The sequence below is a fragment of the Gekko japonicus genome, unplaced genomic scaffold, assembly GCF_001447785.1.
Source record: "Gekko japonicus isolate JY-2015 unplaced genomic scaffold, Gekko_japonicus_V1.1 scaffold1617, whole genome shotgun sequence".
Taxonomy (NCBI): Eukaryota; Metazoa; Chordata; class Lepidosauria; order Squamata; family Gekkonidae; genus Gekko; species Gekko japonicus.
The window spans coordinates 59457-78294 of NW_015165291.1; the positions used below are offsets into that span (position 1 = coordinate 59457).

At 43.6% G+C, this 18838-nt stretch overlaps 1 protein-coding gene across 1 annotated transcript in view; it reads right to left on the reverse strand.

The window, feature by feature from the left end:
• The window catches only part of FAM184A (family with sequence similarity 184 member A), an 80999-nt gene that overhangs the window by 13838 nt on the left and 48323 nt on the right, over positions 1 to 18838 (reverse strand). Inside the window, exons 7-9 of the mRNA XM_015410356.1 lie at positions 6936 to 7097; positions 4651 to 4776; positions 2073 to 2219 (exon numbers count right to left, since the gene is read on the reverse strand). Coding sequence (XP_015265842.1) covers positions 2073 to 2219; positions 4651 to 4776; positions 6936 to 7097 — 435 coding nt within the window. The remainder of the gene's footprint in view (positions 1 to 2072; positions 2220 to 4650; positions 4777 to 6935; positions 7098 to 18838) is intronic.

Below are 18838 nucleotides of genomic sequence, written 5' to 3' on the forward strand. Positions count from 1 at the left end.
AAGTGGCACAACACCATATACATCAGGCATAACATATGAGCAGTACAGTTGTAAAAAGTGAATGATGGGTAATTTCACTGCTTGATATATGATTTATGATTCAGACATCAGCCATTTTAGATTAATGTCCATCACTGTTTCATCTGTTAAACCAATAAGGACCTTAATCGGCTCAATGTTTTACAGCCTTCCCTTCCTCAATTTATTTCCTAAAGCATGAGTAGTATTTTTCTCAAAATCTAATTGTGCAAAAAGAAAACTTCAATATTGAAATGCAACACACAAATCAAATCACTTTTTCCCAAAGTTGTTACATGCAGTACAGTGTACAAAATGCTGAATGTTGAATGAATTTCAGAAATCCTAGACTATGAAACATGGATGTGCAATAAGTTAGATAATATGTATCAATCAATAAATAACCACAAAAGACTTGGATAACGAAAATGTGGGATTTGATTTGTCGAGATTTGGGTTTTTTCCTCCGTATGTATTTTTATATTTTGTGGCTCATTTCCTGGTATCCATGTATATACTGAATTTTTTTCATTCTGATTTTTTCTTTGATATCTCTATATACATTTACTATTATTTTTAAAGTATGCAAGACAGTATACACTTTGATAGTTACATGCACTGGCAAAAACAAACAAGTGAAACAGTTCAGAACCACCTCTGATGAGTATGCTAAACCTAAGCTTCTTAATATTCTAAAGCAAACTGTCAGTCATATTTTTTTTCCTTTGACTTGAAGGGCATAGATGGATTCCCTTTATTTAACTGTGTCTCATTTTCGTACATCTGAAATGTGGCTATAGATGTGCTGTCCACTGAACATGTTAAAATGTGTCATTTGCTTATAGAGAACCCACCACAATTATTTGCTATTTTCAGGTATTTTTTGTAGTTATGAAGCACTCCAGACACAAAACCAGGTAGTCTCTGATGGGAACAGATTTTCTTTATGTGCTATACTTATTACCAGACAATCTTCAGTTCAGCACATGTCTATACATTTGTTTAGTTGTAGAGACTGTGTGTATTCTACATGGCTTTTGGAAGATCAGGTCATAATTAGGGATGCCAGTCCCCAGGTGGGGGCAGAGGATCCCGTAACTTTTGGGGCTCTTCCCAGATGCCAGCCAGCTAGCTGGTGGGGGGAAGCCCTGCCCCAACAGTCGTCCATGCCCCCAGTGGGCATCGTGCATGCCTGCCCCACAAGCCGGGAGTTCGTGGCATGCAGGGCAGGCACATGCCTGCTCTTTCCAAGTGGGGGCTGCCAGATCCTGCCCTGCAAGCCAATTTGTGGCTTGCAGGGTAGGCATGCATGGTGCCTGCTCTTTCCACATGGGGGCTGCCGGCTCCTGCCCGGCAACCCACAAATTCACCGTTTGCAGGGCAGGTGCAAGGGATGCCTGCTTTCCCCCAACCATTTTCCCCTTTAAATGGTTGGGGGAAAGCAGGGGGTGTGCTCATGTGTGCTGCATCACTGACACAATGACATCACTCTGAATGATGTCATTGCTTCAGGGACAGCCCCACCCCTTCCCCGCCGGGGAGAAAATGGGACCTGGCAATCCTAGTCAAAATGTGAATTTGTTTCTCACACTTAACTGTAACATTCTTAGGCTGTGTTGATTTTTTATAGGCTATACTGGCCATGATAGTTTAATAACATAATGTTTTAAAATTTGGGACAGTATTGTTATTTGTCATGTGCTGAGCAACCTGAGCTTTTGCGTGGGACGATAAATGGATTGGTGTTCAATGCTTTTCCATTATTTTGAACCAGGATTCCCCATGACTCTAGATCATGACGTGACAGTCACACAGGTTCCTATTCCAGAGCTATACACTGGAGAGGACAGGTGCCATGATTTAGCCTTCATAGGCATTTGTCCAGTTAGCTGGTGATGCATGGAACAGTTATATTTCTTAATATATGCACAGTAGCAGTTTAATATCACAATGGCCATTCTTATTACACAAATTCTAAACTAATTAGTTCTGCAGCTGTATATCCCTTTTAGATTATATAAAAGATGGTAACATTTGTAAATAATTCCAGTTACCTGATCCAACAGATCTTCTACTTTCTTTTGCCAGCTATCTCTGGCAGCACTTTTTTCCCTCTCTTTCAGCTGCAAAAGTTGAGTCATTGCTGACTTTTTATCTTCTTCATGCTGAAGTCTCAGCTCTTCCCGAAGTTTACTACATTCCTGCCTGAGAAGAAAAAACAGAACCAAAACACACACCATGCCTTAATAAAACTAGCAAGACTGGGTAAACATGTACGCAAGACATGCTGTAGAAATGAGATTCCTAGGCCTCATAAATGACTGTGCACTGAAACAGCTGGTCACAGAGCCAACCAGAGAGACAGTGATCTTGGACTTGGTTCTGAGCCAGACTCAAGACCTGGTGAGAGATGTTGATGTTGTTGTATCAACTGAGAGCTGTCGATCACAGTGCTACTAAATTCAGCATTCTTGTCAATGGAAAGTTACCCCTAAAGTCCAAGAGTCATATTTGATTTCAAAAGAGGGAACTTTACAAAACTGAGGGGAATAGTTAGAAGGAAGCTGAAAGGGAAACACAAGAGGGCCGAATCCTTACAGGATGCTTGGAAACTTTTTATAACCACACTAACTGAAGCCCAGATAGATGACATTCTCCAGGTTAGGAAAGGTACTGCCAAGTCTATAAGAATACTTGTATGCCTAAGACCTGGATGGAAGTCACAGAAAGCAAAAAGGCTTCTATCAAAAAGTGGAAGGTCTGTCCCAACAGAAGGGAGCACAGGGTCTGGCAAGAAGTGTAAGTTAATTATTAGGCATCCAAAAATAGAATCTAAGTAGTGGATTGCTAAAGGCATCAAGACAAACAATAAGCATTTCTTTAAATATACTCAGAGCTTGAAACCATCCAGAGAACCAATTGGGATGATCATTCCTTTGGATAACCAAGGAATAAAAGGATGGCCAAAGGCAGATGGGAAGGTGGCAGAGAAGCTCAATGAATTATTTGCATCTGTGTGTACTGTGGGACATGTATGCAGCCACAGCCATTATTTTCAGGAATGGAGTCTGAAGAACTGAGTCAAAATGTAATGAGAAATGAAGTTCTAGACCTACTGGGGGAATTAAAAGCCACTAAGTATCCAGGTCCTGATGGCATACACTTCTTAGATTGTTGATCTACTAACCCATATATGTAACTTATCACTAAATTCAGCCACTATACCAGAAGACTGGAAAGTAGCAAATATTACACCCATTTTTAAAAAGGGGTCCAGAGGCGAACCAGGAAATTAGCCTAATGTCTGTCCCAGGCAAATTATTAGAAATTGTAATTAAAGATAGAATTATTAGGCACATAGAAGAACAAAACCTGCTGAGGGAAAATTAGCATGGCTTCTGCAAAGGAAAGCCCTGCCTCAAAGACTCCTGAGTAAGCTTAGCAGTCATGGGATAAGAGGGTGGGTCCTCTTATGAATTTAAAATTAGTTAAACAACAGGAAGCAGAGAGTAGGAATAAATGGACAGTTCTCTAAATGGAAGTAAGTAAGCAGTGGCAATCCTATAAGGATTGGTATTGGGGCCAGTGATATTTAATCTTTTCATAGATGTTCTGGAACTGGAGGTGAGCAATATAGTGGCCATGTTTGCAGATAACACATATTTATTCAGGATTGCAAAAATGAAGGATGACTGTGAAGAGCTCCACAAACTGGGTGAGTGGGCAACTACATGGCAAATGCAGTTCAGTGTAGGTAAGTCTAAGGTGATACACATAGGAACAAAGAATCCCAGCTTCAAGTTTTTGCTAATAGGGTCTGAACTTGCTGAGAGTGAGAGGGAAAGAAACCCTGGGGTTGTAGCAGATAGCTGAATGAAACTGTCAACTCAGAGCGCTGCAGCGGTGAAAAAGGCACTTTTAATGCTAGGGATTATTAGGAAACAAATTGAAAATAAAAGCCAGTTTTATATTGCCCCCATACAGATTTATGGTGCAGTCTCATTTGGAATACGGTGTGCAGTTGTGGTCACCCTATCTCAAAAACGACACTGCCAAGCTGGAAAAAGTACAGAAGAGGGCAACCAAAATGATTAAGGGGTTGGAGCACCTTTCCTATGAGGAAGGCTGAAGTATCTCAGACTTTTCAGTTTTGAAAAGAGACATGATAGAGAACTCCCCCCCCCCTCCCAAAATACTAGAACTCAAAGGCATCCAATAAAGTTGATGTGCAGTAGATTCAGGATGGACCAAAGGAAATTCTACTTTACACAGTTAGTGGTTAAAATAGGGAATTCGCTGTCAGATAATGTAGTGATGCAGTGTACTGCAGATACCTTTAAAAGGGGATCAGACATTCATGGAGGACAAGCCTACCAGCGACTACTAGTCATGGTGACTAAAGGGAACCTCCACAGTCAGTAAACCTCTGAATACCAGAGCCAGGAGACAGCATCGCATTGGCCACTATATCGTGTTGCTGACCCTCCAGAGTTACTGGTTGGCCTGTGTGAGACAGGATACTGATGGACCATTGGCCTAATCTAGCCTGGCTCTTATGTCCTTAATGCCTCCTAGCAATACCACATTATTAAAGTCAATACATCCTTTATAATGAAAGGGAGGGGGAGATACTTGCCGAAGGTTTTCTGTCCATTTAATTTCCAGATCATGGGCCATTCTGTCAACTTTGAATTTCTCCTCTTCTCTCATGGCTACGATCATGGCTTCATGTTGCTGTCTTTCCTGTTCTAATTCCCCCTAGAAACACAAAGTTCACAATATAGATTTAAAATACAAAAAATACTTTCCATGCCAATATATTGGTCTGAAGCAACATCAGTATTTTTTCCAAATTCAGGAATACTACTAATATTAACTACCTAGTCAAGAGATATGTTTTTTGCTTAATTACTATAATGACTACTGTCTAGGGATCGGCATGAAACACATTTTTGTGATTCGGTTTGTGGCTGAACCACAAACTGAACCATGAACCCATACGTACAGGGAGGCTGGTATGCGAACCAATCTGGTTTGTATCAGTTCACAAGCCATTTAAAGTTTAAACCCCTGCTTTCTGCTGCCTGTGGCTTTTCACGGGGAGCAGAAAGCAAGGGTTTCCAAACAGCTGGTTGGCAGGACTTGAACTAGCTGTAATACATTGCTGTTCTTTATATATCATTTTATACAAGAGACCTTTGTGACTTTGCTGAACAGATGAATCAGTGTTTCTGATACTCTAACAGATCACTGTGCTTATTATAATTGCACCTGACAGCCACACACTTTGTGCTTTTTTGTACATTTAATGATCCCAAGCCATTTAAACTCTGTTTTCTGCTCTGCACGAAAATCCACGGGGAGCAGAAACCAGGGGTTTCTAAATAGCTGGTTTAAATGGCTCAGAGCCATTTAAACCAGCTGAGCTCAGCTGCTTTTCATGAAGAACAGAAAACCCGTGCTTCCTGCTCTTCATGAATTGCCATGAACTGCACCAAAAGTTGGGGAAGTTTGTGACAGTTCTTCAGTTTGCAAACATTGCTTTGCGAACCATGACCTAGCCAAAATTCGTGATGCACATTAGTTCATCAGCCGGTTCATGCCCATCCTTACTGCTGTCAACACGATGGCTTCCTTTTCTTGTGAACTATTTATTAAAAAGAACAAGGGTTTTCAAAGCATGTAAAAGAAAAGACATTATCACTATCTTCAAATATCTGAAGGGCTGTCATGTAGATGGTGAAGCAGACTGTTGTTCTCTTCCACTGGTGGATATAACAAAAACAAATGGATGGTAATTACAAGCAGATTTTGGCTAAATATGAGGATGAATTTTCTCAACTGTAGAGTGTCTCAGGATGCAGTAGGCTATTCTTCACTTGATGTCTTCTTCAGAGGATGGATGGCCATCTATTGGGGATATTGTAGTTGTATATTCCAGCACTGAGCAGGGAGTTGGACTAGACGACCTTCAAGATTCCTTCCAACTCCAACCACCTATCACTCTAGGTAACTAAAGAAATTAAATCAGCAAAGAATTGTTGTTTTGTTTCTTTCTAACAGTCTGGATAGCCCAGGCTAGCCTAATCTTGTCTGCTCTTGGAAGCTAAGCAGGGTCAACCCTGGTTAGTATTTGGATGTGAGACCACCAAGGAATAGTAGAGTCACTACACGGAGGCAAGCTATGACAAACCACCTGTGAACGTCTCTTGCCTTGAAAACCCTATGGGGTTGCCATGAGCGGCTGTGACTTGGCAGGAAAAAAACCCAGTCTGTCAAAATGAAACGAAAGATGAATAAAGGCACAGATGATGACTTAAAGCTAGTTGGATACTCTGATGTGCATTCAGGGGAAGCTCAATGTTAGCAGTGGTGATACAAAAGTGAAGGTGTCTCTGACAGTGCAGTAAACTGGGAAGAAGTCCATGACTGCATTTAGATGTCACAATATACCATAGTTTTTGTAACAGAATCTAGCTGGTCCACCAGACATATGTAACAAATACCAACTTGTGCAAAAATCCAGGGCTATTAGCTTCTTGCCTCTTTCCCACCTGCTTGGAGGGAGAACATACTGCCATCTCTGTGGCCTAGTAATCATGAGGGGCAGTGCTACTCAAAAAACTGTGGCTTGTTAATTCAAATATCACAACAAACCACAATTAATACATACATACTACAGTTAACAAACAAGATCCAAAGCCTGATGTGAAAACTTGATGTGGTACTAACCAACAAACAGCAGTTTGCTGGACTTTTCCTTTGAATGTCACAACTAATCACAGTTTGATCTAGTCACAATTTACAGCTATAGTTTATCATGGTGTCTGAATGCAGACTAGATATGTACCCAAGATCCTGTGAGCACCTGGAACAAGGTGATGGAGTTCACATATGCTAAGGAGGTATGTTGTTACCTCAACATTATACAGAGAATCTGTGGCTTCCCTCAATCTTGTCCTGGTTAATTCTAGTTCTTTTTGCAGTATTTCTTGGTTTTCCTGGAGACTGGAGATGTGCCCTTCAGCAGTACCAAGGCCTTGTTCACTTTTCCTTACTAAGTCTTGTAGACGACACACCTACAATAAGGAAAAAAACCTGATAGCATAACCCAAATTCATTTAAGATTTTTTTACTTGTTTCTGTATTTGACTCCTCTATAATGAAGATGCATCAAATTATTTTTACATACAGCTTTGATAAACAGAATGCAAAACACGCTGTTCATGTTATTATAGACTCAAACTATACACAATATTTAAAACAAAAAAAAATAAAGTTTCCTAGAGTTAAGCTCAAAAAGCTTTAAAAGACAATTACATAAAAGGGAAATGGCTGCCAATGGCTACAGTACATATGTAAATGTATGAAGCTGCCTTATACTGAATCAGACCATTGGTAAATCAGAGTCAGCATTGTCTACTATGATTGGCAGCAGCTCTCCAGGGTCTCAGGCCAAGGACTTTCACATCACTGCTACTTGATACTTTTAACTGGAAATTGAACCAGAAAGAATTTTTGTACTCTAAAGGGGTTTTTCCTGCCAGAGTTTTTAATAACCTGATTGTAAACCCCTTGATACCTAGCTGGGGGGGAAATGACCACCATATGGAGATTGAGAACTCCAGAAGCGGCACCAGTAGTAGTACAGAATGACCTGGCTCAGGTGCCTGACTTCAGATCTGAATATGGTTCCAACACACTCCTTCCTTGAAAATTCAGTTGAAGAGTAATTATTCAACTCTTTCTCAGCCCTCCCACCTTCTGAACAATGGATAATTACTACCAGACTAGGAGTGATAAGAGATAAGCTCCTGGAAATTAAAAATGATCCAATACATCAAAGGTCAAATCTCTCTTCAGTGCTAAACGTGTTAGAGAGCTGCCAAGAGACAAAAATGCTCCCGACCCCTCTAATGCCAGCAGTGGTGGATTTACGGAATCCAGGCAATCTCTCTACAACTTTCCACCAAGAGAACGCAGTGAAGAACTCAGTGAATTCAGTGAAGAAAGAGCTCAAGAGAACTTAGGAGAATCCAGTGAAGAAAGTTACTGATGTCAGTACCAATGGTTGTATCTTTAATGACAATAACAACTCTCTGGGGAAGATTGGGCAACTGGACTGACAATCGCTGACTCTTCTATCTTGGAATATAGCAGGTTAGCGATCCAGGAGTCATGATGGAGAGTTTACTAGCTATATAATGTGTATGACATCATATTTTTTCAGGAAACCTGGATGAAGGAAGCATCTGAATTACCAAATTATATAGCAGTCCTACTTCCTGCTACTGTTAATTCAAGAGGAGAAAGACCTTCAGGAGGCCTGAGTATATTTGTATCAACCACACTGAGAGCCACTGTAGAGAAATTAGATATTGCTGGTAACTGGGGTATAGCTGCCTGTATATCTTTTAAAAACTGTAAAATTGTATGCATTAATGTATATTTGCATCCCCAACCCTCTCAGTCAGACATCAAAAATATCTGGGAACAAGTAGAATGGCAGATACGCTGTTTCATGAGAAAATTTCCTATGACATCTGTAATAGTTGGGGGTGACTTCAATACCAGGTTGGGTCAAAATGATAATGAAATATTAAATCAGTTTGGTATAGAGAATCTAGACACCACCATGCCCCAAATATATGTTAACCGACAATCATTAGACCCAATAGCAAATTTCACTGCGGCATGTTTAACTCAAATGGCATATAGGTTGAATCTTATCATCCTGAATGGTTCATTACCTGACAATTGTCCAGGCCAATTTACCTATTTGTCAGGAATAAAGCACTCAACAATTGATTACATAATGACCTCCTTGAACCTTTACAATAGTAATATTAAATTCAAGGTTGATGTGAGACCAGATAGTGATCATTTACAATGTATCTCTCTGTTTACTTTTCTTTTCTTTTTTTTATGTATGAATGGTACTTTATAAGTGTGTACAAGTGTGCTTAAGACTTTTGGTCATGCAAGCCGAAATAAAGTTGAGAATTATTCCGTTATTTTGTAGATTTAAACCACCACAGTATTATATAGATTTTAGTCTATTAGATGACAGCCAGAGAACTATATCATATACAGTAGCAAAATTCTGTGTGATAGCACTCAGAAAGCAGAATCACTTGATGAAGGAAATGTCAGTTGCTGGGAAATAAATTAATGGAGTGTGCTTTGTTTACTATTTTGATACATATACACATGTTTTTCACTTTTTATGTATTTATCCATTTTAAAATTTCTAAATTGTCCTTTTTATCTATACCTATTGTGGCTGGTCTTATGACTGTAATAAACTTTTGACTTTTGACTTTGATACTTCCTTCACTACAAATAATTTTTTATTTTTATCCTGTTTGGGTTCTCTTATTCTTTTATCACTTGTAATCCAATAGGTAGAGTTCCTTCACCTACTCAAAGATCCTTAATGCTCATGTGTGGGTCACTGTTCTACATGGTGTCTTCAAGATTAGTAGATCTGGGGAAGCTCATAAGAGCAGACTCATAGCCAGGATTTTGTGGCTTGTGTGGCAAAAAGTTTTCTGGTGGGGCTGAAGTTCTCAGTGCAGAAAGAAAAGCCAGAATTCTGAGGATTATTACTCAGCTACTTTCCTCTCTCTCTGAGTCTTCTCAAGCGGCCTATTCTACATAGGTGTTCTTATGCTAGCAATCACCCTTAGCCAATTAACCATTTATCAAAAGAAAGCTGTTACAAGGATAGATCTCTAAACCGCAAGATGTCAACCACTTTAAATAACAGTTCTCAGCTGCTGCAAGTTAATCAGTTCTGCCAGCCTAAGCAACAATTCTGATAAGAAGCCGCTGACATCTACAGTCAAGAAAGCTAATACTTAGGCAGAAAAACTCTCTTAAAGGAGACCAGTTTCTTGACACAGAGTTAGAAGCACGCCTGTAGCCAGGATTTGTGGCTAGTGGGGCAATTTTTTTTTCTGGTAGGGCTGCCATTATTTTTATGTCAGCTCCAATCTGCCCCCAAGCCCAACCACCGGTGGCCACCCCTCTCCCTCCCCGCCTGCAAGATTTAAAGGGCTCTTCAGCTGATCAGCAGGGAGCACGTAGCTTGCCGATCAGCTGGAGGGACCTTTAAATCATGCAGGGGGGGGGAAAGGGGTGCATACCATCCCCTGCTTCTTCTCAAAAGTGGGGGGCCCATGTGTGCAGCCCCCCCGTTCTTCTCAAAAAAATCTTCTCAAAAATATCTTGTGGGGCTGGGGCGCTCCCAATAGCCACACTGTAGCTACAGGACAGCATAATAGTATTGTTCTCCAGGACATTTTGCTTCAGCCAGTGTTAAGTCTGAGCAAGCAGCTCTAGAGGCTGCAGAGAGGAGACACCCACTTCCATGCTGGGCTCATGAAACTAGTTTGTGAATGTAGAGTCTGTTCAAGGAAAAGAACCACTGTCACATGGACAGATTTTTAGAGTACAGGTTTCCTTGACTGCATGCAGTAACAAGATACTATCAATTTCTGAATAATTATAACTTACAAGTATTGTACCCTGATCTACAGTTCAGTCAATTCCATTCATTGCTGCAATGATTCTGAAATAATAACCTATACACTGATCAACTTTAAAACCAAATACAGAGACTGTTCCTTTTCTTATGCTTTTCTTCTTGATTTTTAATATGAATTAGTAGGAATAATTAGATCCATATTAAACATATTCAAAAATTTCAGAGTGAATTGCATTTACCTGTTCTGTATTGGATGCTGAACTAGGGCTCCATATAGATCAACAGACCCAGATAAAGGGGCCAAATTCAGATATGGGCTGTTCTTCTGAATTCCAGGGGGACTCCCTAGGTTTGCCAAACGATGTTAAAATCTCCCAAACTGGAAAATGGAGTTAAATACCCCACAATGAGAGTGATATGGTCTATGATTGCACAGACAACATAATGGATCATCCCCTTGAGGATAGCTGTGGGGCAGACAGAGAAGCAGGAGCTGTTGCCACCTCCAAAGAAGGCTGGGCAGGCAAAAGATAGTCAGAGCTACCACCACATGTGCCAGACAGGCGGTTAGAGGGGACAGCCAGAATTGCAAACACATGTACCATGCAGGCTGGTGGAAAAAAGGGAGAGCTGCAGCCACTGCCACATGAGCCAGGCACATGGAAAGGTGGAACTGTGGCAGAGGGGAGGAAAAGGGGAGTGGTAGATGCAACCCCTGCTGTAAGAGTCAGGCTGCTATTGATGGCAGCTCTACAGGTAAGAGAGAATAGATCTTCATCTTCTGTTTCCGGTTATGTAATCTATTCCATTTCTCTATTGGCCACCTAGTGATGTCCAGTGAAGCAGTCAAATAGATTACACAGAACAAATTCCACCCAGTTGATTCTGCACCTACAGTTAACCTCTCACCCCCAAAATGAACTATCTTGGAAGATTTTTTTCTTTTATAAAAGGGTATACATGTAGGGACATGTGAGAGTCATGAGAGAGAATCACATCCTTTTTGTTCCCGCCTCGTAAGTGCTCAAGATTTTACAACAAAGACTGTTGCAATATATGGAGAAATGCCAGATGTTCAAGCTGGATTCAGAAAAGGAAGAGGTGGGGACACCTCATTTCCCCCTGTACCCCTTTCCCCACACTATTTTCTCTTTAACTCCTTCTGACAGCCCCATATCCTCACTTTTCCCTGCATTTTTTCTCCATCCAACCTACCTACCCATCAACTTTTTATCTGCCCCCATCTTCAGATATATTTATTTATTTCATTTACAACCTACCTCTCTCCACAATGGGGACCCAGAGCAACTTACATAACTCTCCTTTCCTCCATTTTATTCTCACAACCAGCCTTTGAGGTAGGTTCTTCTCTATCTTCATTCCATTCTCTAGGCAGGATAAGAAGCGCTCTGTATCTTGCCCTTTGTGTACATAGGGACTGTCTGCTTCCCCCACTCCCAGCAATATCCTCCTCACACATTCCCCATGAAACTGAAGAGTCCTTTGGAGAAGCATCCGTGAGGCATCAGGGCTGCTTGTCAGAAAGAAAAATTGAGTACCACCCCACTGTGCATAGGCATGGATCCCAAACAGCTGCTGTTGCTCATTCTTTTCAGGAAGTGACCAGTAACAAAGACCAACTAGTATGAGTGTTACTCCTGAAACCATTAATCTTAGCTGAAGAACTGCTGAGAACAAAATACATAGGAAGTAAAATGATTTAAAAAAAAAAAGAATTGTACAGAGTTCTATTCAGTCACTTCTCTCAGTGCTCAGCTCAATACTGGAAAAAGATAAGTCAGTCAAAGGAATATATCCAAAAGGTGCAACAATAAACCTAACTAGGGATGGGCACAAACTCAGAAAATGAGCTTTGGTTCGTGGTGTGTCCGGTTCACGAACTATGAACTGTCACAAACTTTTAAGGACTAAACGAACCAGTTCCATTCATGAGATTTGTGATGTGCTAGAAACCGCCCCCCCCCAGCATACTAGAGATACCAAACTCACAGGGGAACTCTGGTTGACTCTCCTCTACCTTCTCTCCAAGTTTAGTGTGGATTAGATTTTGGGGGTCCAAGTTATGGTCCCCCAAAGAAGGTATGCCCAGGAAAGTGCTTTCTGGGAAAATGACAGGTGCAGATTTAAAAGGTTCAGGAGTATACAGAATGGACCCTGTGCAAGCTAGAGGCATCAGACTCACAGGGGACCTCCTAATGAACCGCCTCCAAACAATGAGAACATTGGACTTTAGGTGGTCTGAGTTACAGCCCCCAAAGAAGGTGCCCCCAGGAAAAATGTCAGGTGCAGTTTCAAAAGTGTATGGAATGGACCCCCCTGTAAGCTACACACAACAAATGCACAGGGAACCCAGTCCTGCTACCCCCTTCTCTACAATCTCTCCAAGTTGGGGCTGGATTACATTTCTGGGGTCCCAGTTACAGACCACTTGAAAGGTCTTCCCAGTGCTCTCTGGAAAAGACAGTTGCAGTTACAGGAGTTCATGGAATGGCTCAGGAACAAGCCAGTGACAGCAAACTCACAGGGAAACTTCACTTGGTCAGAACTTCCCCCAAGCCAGACACTGGAAGCAAGGCAAGCATCCTCCCTATGCTCGCAACCCCCTCAAGTCCCAAAGACAGGTTCTGAATGACAGAAAGGCAGACATCCCCAGAGTTCCAACAGGAGCACCCCAAAATAACCCCATGACAGCTTTGCAGGCACTCTAGCCATACCACATGAGCAAGTGTGTCCACAACTCTCACAGCCCCCCCCCAGCCTGAAACGCACAGTCCAGAGCACACCCATCAACCACAGTTAATTTTGCTCTGTGAAGGAATGGAAACATGTTTTTGTTTTGTTTTTTAATCCCCTGAAGACAGGGTAGCTTTATTACTTTTTTGTTACACCTACAGACTAACAGAAAAGAAAGGGGAAGGGAAAAAGATACCCCAGGGTAAAAAAGACAAGAAAATTAAACCCACACTATGACTAAAACCCCAAGAAGGAAAGTCTTTAACAGTTAGTATTCAATTAGAATTCGAACTTATAACTTTTCATTTAAATCAATGAATTAAAGAATTAGTCAGTCCATGTTAGTATTACATCCAATTTGACATGTGTGCATCGAGTCTCTTTCATCATCTTCATCATTTGTGAGTCTCTATATTGTAAAGGGTTATTTTGGTCCTCTATGCCGCACTTCATATGTCTCTCTGACCGAAGCACCTCCCGCTGCACCATGGTCGTCATCCATCTCTTCAATTCCTGCTCCGCCACCTCCTTTCTGTTGCTCCTCTTCCTTCGATCCGAAGTGCCGCCTCAACCATTCTTCCGCTTTCATAACCGAGTCGATTTTTTCCCTTTTAACTCCGTATTTGAACACGACACCTTCAGGAAAGTTCCAAGAGTACGAAATCTGGTTGATCTGCAGGGTTAAAATCAGGTCTTTGTACGCTTTCCTTTTCTGACGAACTTCAAATGGAGTGTCCTTTAGGACCCTGATGACTGCAGTTCCCAGCTGCAGGGGACTAGCCGCTGTTGCTTTAAGGATGTCATCCCTCATCTGTCTTCTGAGAAACTTGACAACAATTTCACCCGGCAGGTTATTCCGCTTAATATATTTTGAGTATGATCGATAAATCACCTCAATTTCTGCTTCAACTTCTGCCGTTGAGACCCCCACCGCCGGGGCGATAAGCTCTGCCATCATCGCTTTCAAGTTTTCTCCTTGCGCTTCAGCTATCCCCTGAAACCTAAGTGTCTTATTTGCATTCTCCATTTGTAAATTCAGCAATCTTCTTTCCTGAAAGTCTTGTCTTTGTTCCAACAGACCAATCTTCTTTTTGACTCTTTTGGTGTCGTGTGCAGTCTCTTTCAGCTTTTCGTCTGTCTGCGACGATTTCTTAAATAGCTCGGTGATCTGCTGTTGCTGCTTTGCCAGGCTCTGGTTTGAAGCGGTCATTTGATGGTTAATATCATCGAGTCTTTCGTTTATTGGCTTGAGCAGCTCCGATAGCATGGAGAAGACGTCGGCTGTCTCCTCCACTCTCGGACTTTGACCACCACGCCCCACAACTTTGCCTAGTTTTCCTCACACGCCAGCCATTTTCAACTTTGTTTACACTAGAGGAACCTCTCTCACCCTTCTTCAAAGAGTGCCTTTTTTCTATCACAAACGCAGTTAAGTCTCTTATACACTTTATCGCTTCTCTTCTCTCCTCCCCCCTCCGTTTATATAGCACAGTTCAGTTTGTTTACGTCCGGGATTCCCTCCCGACGCCGCATTCCATAGGGGGGGAGAGAACTCACTTTTAAAACTTTTCCGCTTGTCTCCTTCTCCAATTCATTGCCAGTCTGTACTCAGACCTCTTGTAGCTTCGTTGAAATTCACTGACTTTCTCTGCTTGTCCCGGTCGGCTTCAGCTATGCTCAGTGTAAAACTGAGCCTCACAGGGGACGGACCGATTGGGACAAAAAGGAGCGCCTCAATTCTCCGGCATTACGCCCCCCCAGCGCCCCCAGCTTGGAGCCTTTCACTAAGGCTCACCTGGGGGTGCCACCTGAGGCGGCACCCCTCCTTTTCCCACTGGAGCGCGGATCTTCTCCCCAGGGATAGGGGAGAGCATCCGCCATCACCGAGCCACAGACCAGAAGTCCAGGAATGGAAACATGTTGACTGCTGGCAGGGCCACCCCCAAGTCTCCAAAGGCAGGTTCACAACAACAGACAGAAAGACAGATATCCCCAGAGTTCTGACAGGGGCTCCCCAAAGTGTGCCCACAACTCTCACAGGCTGCCCCTCAGGGGCTGAAACACACAGGTCCAGAGTGCACCCATCAACCATGGGGGTCCGAGTTATGCCCCCCCCCAAAGAACATGCCCCCAGGAAAGTGCTTTTGGGAAATGTCAGGTGGAGGTTCAAAAGTGTGGGTCCTCAGCGGAGGCTCCCCGTAGCTAAGCTCCACCGCTTGGTGTGAGCAGAGAGACAGGATGGCTCAGAGATTAGTTTCTCCGTAAGAGAAGGCAACTTTGGAGGGTGGGCTCTATGGAATAAATAATGCCACCAAACTCCTCCCCCCAACTTCTCCATCCTCCTCAGGTACTACCCTCAAATCTCCACAAATTTTTCAAGCTGGAGTTGGCAACTCCAGTTGTCATCCTATTACTCCCAATCAACCTCACTGCAGCCTGATGACATTTACCAGTTCTCCAAGACCCTGGATTTCAGCTCTAATAAAATGAATGTTTTGACTATACAAAATAAAACTCGATGTGTCCAAAATGGCATTTGAAGCAAGCAGAGGAATGGCTTTTAACACTTCATCATGCATAAACCATATTTTGTAGTACTGGGAGCAATCCCGAGAGCAGTGCTGCTGTGCAGTTTCCATTACAAACAGGACTGGTTAAAGTTAATGGAGTAGTGTGCTTGTTCAGACTTGATGCTGGTTTTGTGTTCTTTTCAGTAGTAAAATAATGGAAACAATTCAGTTGGAGGTTTTAAAAAGTTGCTTCTGTTTGAAAATAATATGTGGTCATTTTTTTCTAAGGGAAAATCAGAGTTTTCCATTTTAAGTGATTAGTGATGCAAACTGTCTTGCATCATAAAGACTGTTTACATTTTCTTCCCCAACGAAGTGTTCATGGATTGAAGTGTTGACTTATGTTCATACACTGGAATAATGCATGGGGACCGCAAAATGGTCCTGCGTGCAGTAGACCCGATTTCCCTCCCTGCGTGGATGCAAGAAGCGGAGAGTGCAGAGGCCCGACTGAACACCCTACACCTAGATATTGCAGCGGCGGGGGTAAGCCGAACCCCCCCCCAACTGAAGGTGAAATCTACACGTCCGGCTGAGTCTACCAGAGAGCAGCGGATGAAACAAGGGTTCTGCCTTAAGTGTGGGGAACGGGGACATTTCGCGGCCGATTGCGGGGGATCGAGTCCGAGGAAATTGGCGCAAGCAGAGCCAGCCAAGGCACGGCCTGGCACACCAGCTAAGAAACCTGCGGGGAAGCCTAAATTCACCAAGGTGCTACAGGTCACCCCGGAAGAAATCGGGGAGGAATCCAGCGAAGACGAAGGCAACGAGCCGGCGGGAAAAGGCCAGATCCTGCTGTGAGCGGTGCGGAGCAGCAGGGCCCAATCCCGGAGGTGCCAAAAGGGGTAAGCAGCTACCCCCTCCATTTTTCATGACTGAAACAATTATTAACCCCACCCAAGGAACTCACATCCATGTGAGGGCACTTATTGACTCTGAGTGTGGGAGGGACCTCATCGATCCCTCCTTAGTAATGGGGTTGGAAGTGGGGGTGGTGAGACTGTAAGACCCCCTAATTTTCACTCAAATGGATGGGTCCACGATGAAGGAGCCATGTGAGTTTGAGATGGTTCTGTTGCGGGTGGGGATGGGGGATCACTGGGAGGAACGTCCGTTTGTGATCACCCCCGCAGCCAGATTCCCGCTAGTGTTAGGGAGCCCCTGGTTGCATGGACGTGTTTGGCCCAGGAGGAATTACAATCCATTCCCTCCGAATACCGGGACTTGGCTAGGGTCTTTGAAGAAGAAGAAGAAGACGACGAGCTCCCCCCACATAGGCACTCTGACTGTAGTATCGAATTACTGCCAGGTCACAAATTACCTAAGGGGCGCATTTATGTGATGTGGCTGGCAGAAAAGGATGAACTGCGTTACATTTATTGATAAGAACCTGGCAAGGGGTTTCATCAAGCCAGCATCCTCCCCGTTTGCTGCCCCGGTGCTGTTCTGGAAAAAGAAGGACGGGGGCTTACAGTTGTGTACGGATTATCAGGGGTTAAATGCTGTGTCATTGACTAATGAGCCTACCCCATGCCCCTCATCAAGGATTTACTGGATGAAGTGGCTAAAGGGAAAATCTTTTCGAAACTAGACCTCCGAGATGCCTACTTCCGGGTTTGCATCCGGGAGGGGGACGAACGCAAGACTGCCTTTAATACACCCCTTGGCCAATTCGAATACCATGTGATGCCATTTGGTCTTCAGAGGGCTCCGGGGATCCTCATGAACTTGATTAGCAAAGTGTTGCACAAGCACCTGTTTAAGGGGGCCCTTGTTTACCTAGATGATATCTTGCTGTACTTTCCTGAGGGAGGTCCTGATGATGTTGCACAAGCACAAGCACAAACTGTTCGTGAAACTTTCCAAATGCGAGTTTCACAAGTCACACATTGACTTCCTGGGGTATCGGATATTGACTAAGGGTTTGGAAGTGGACCTGGGGAAGGTCCGAGATGTGCTAGGATGGGAGACCCCCCACACCCACGGCCAATTACAATCCTTCCTCGGTTTCTCGAACTTTTACAGAAATTTCCTGCCCAACTTTGCACAAATCAGTTTGCCCCTTACTGACTTGTTAAAAACGCAAGGGAAGGGTCCGGAGGCTACCAAGCTGGGGGCGGTGCTTGCTTGGAGCAAAGAGTGCCAGGAGGCTTTTGAGTGCCTTAAATCCCTGTTCACATCAGAACCCGTATTAGCCCACCCCGATGAAAATAAAAAAATCATCGTTCAAGTTGACGCATCTGATGTAGCCATGGGGGTGCGATCTTGCAAGAGGGGGCTGATGGGTTAAAGCACCCCCTCGTTTACGTGTCCAGAAAGTTTAATGACACTGAGTGAAACTGGTCAGTTTGGGGAAAGGAGGCGGGGCGATCCGGCTTGCGCTTGCTACCTGGAGGCACTGGTTGGAGGGGGCGCGAGTCCCGTTTGAAGTGTGGACTGATCACAAGAACTTGGAAATGCTTAAAACACCCCGGAGCCTCAACGCCAAGCAACTCCGGTGAGCTGATTTCTTTTCCAAGTTTCAATTAACCCTTCATCATTTCCCCGGTTCTGTGAACTCGCTCGCTGATGCCCTGTCCCGCCTCCCTCAGCACGACAGCCCACAGGAGATGATTCTGGATTCTATGTTTATGCCCTCTCAACTCAGCGGGGTGGTGACTACGCGCAGCCGTTCCAGACCCTCCTCACCTACTACACAGCCAGACCCTGGTATCCACCCCCCTGCCACGCCAGGCGGGACCCATTGGAACAGTAGGTTTATCTCCGCCTTCTTGAAGGGTGAAAAGGTGGAGGTGGAATCAGAGGGGGGGGTTGGAAGTCAAACCAGATGGGTGTTGGTACCCCGGCAACAAACTGTTTGTCCCACATTCCCTACGGGGGGAAGTATTGAACGCGGTACATGGCTCGAAATTGGCCAGTCACCCCGGGTTTGTTAAGTCCCTGCAGCTGCTGCAAAGACAATTTTGGTGGCCGCAGATGCAAAAGGATTGTTCAGCCTTTGTGAAAT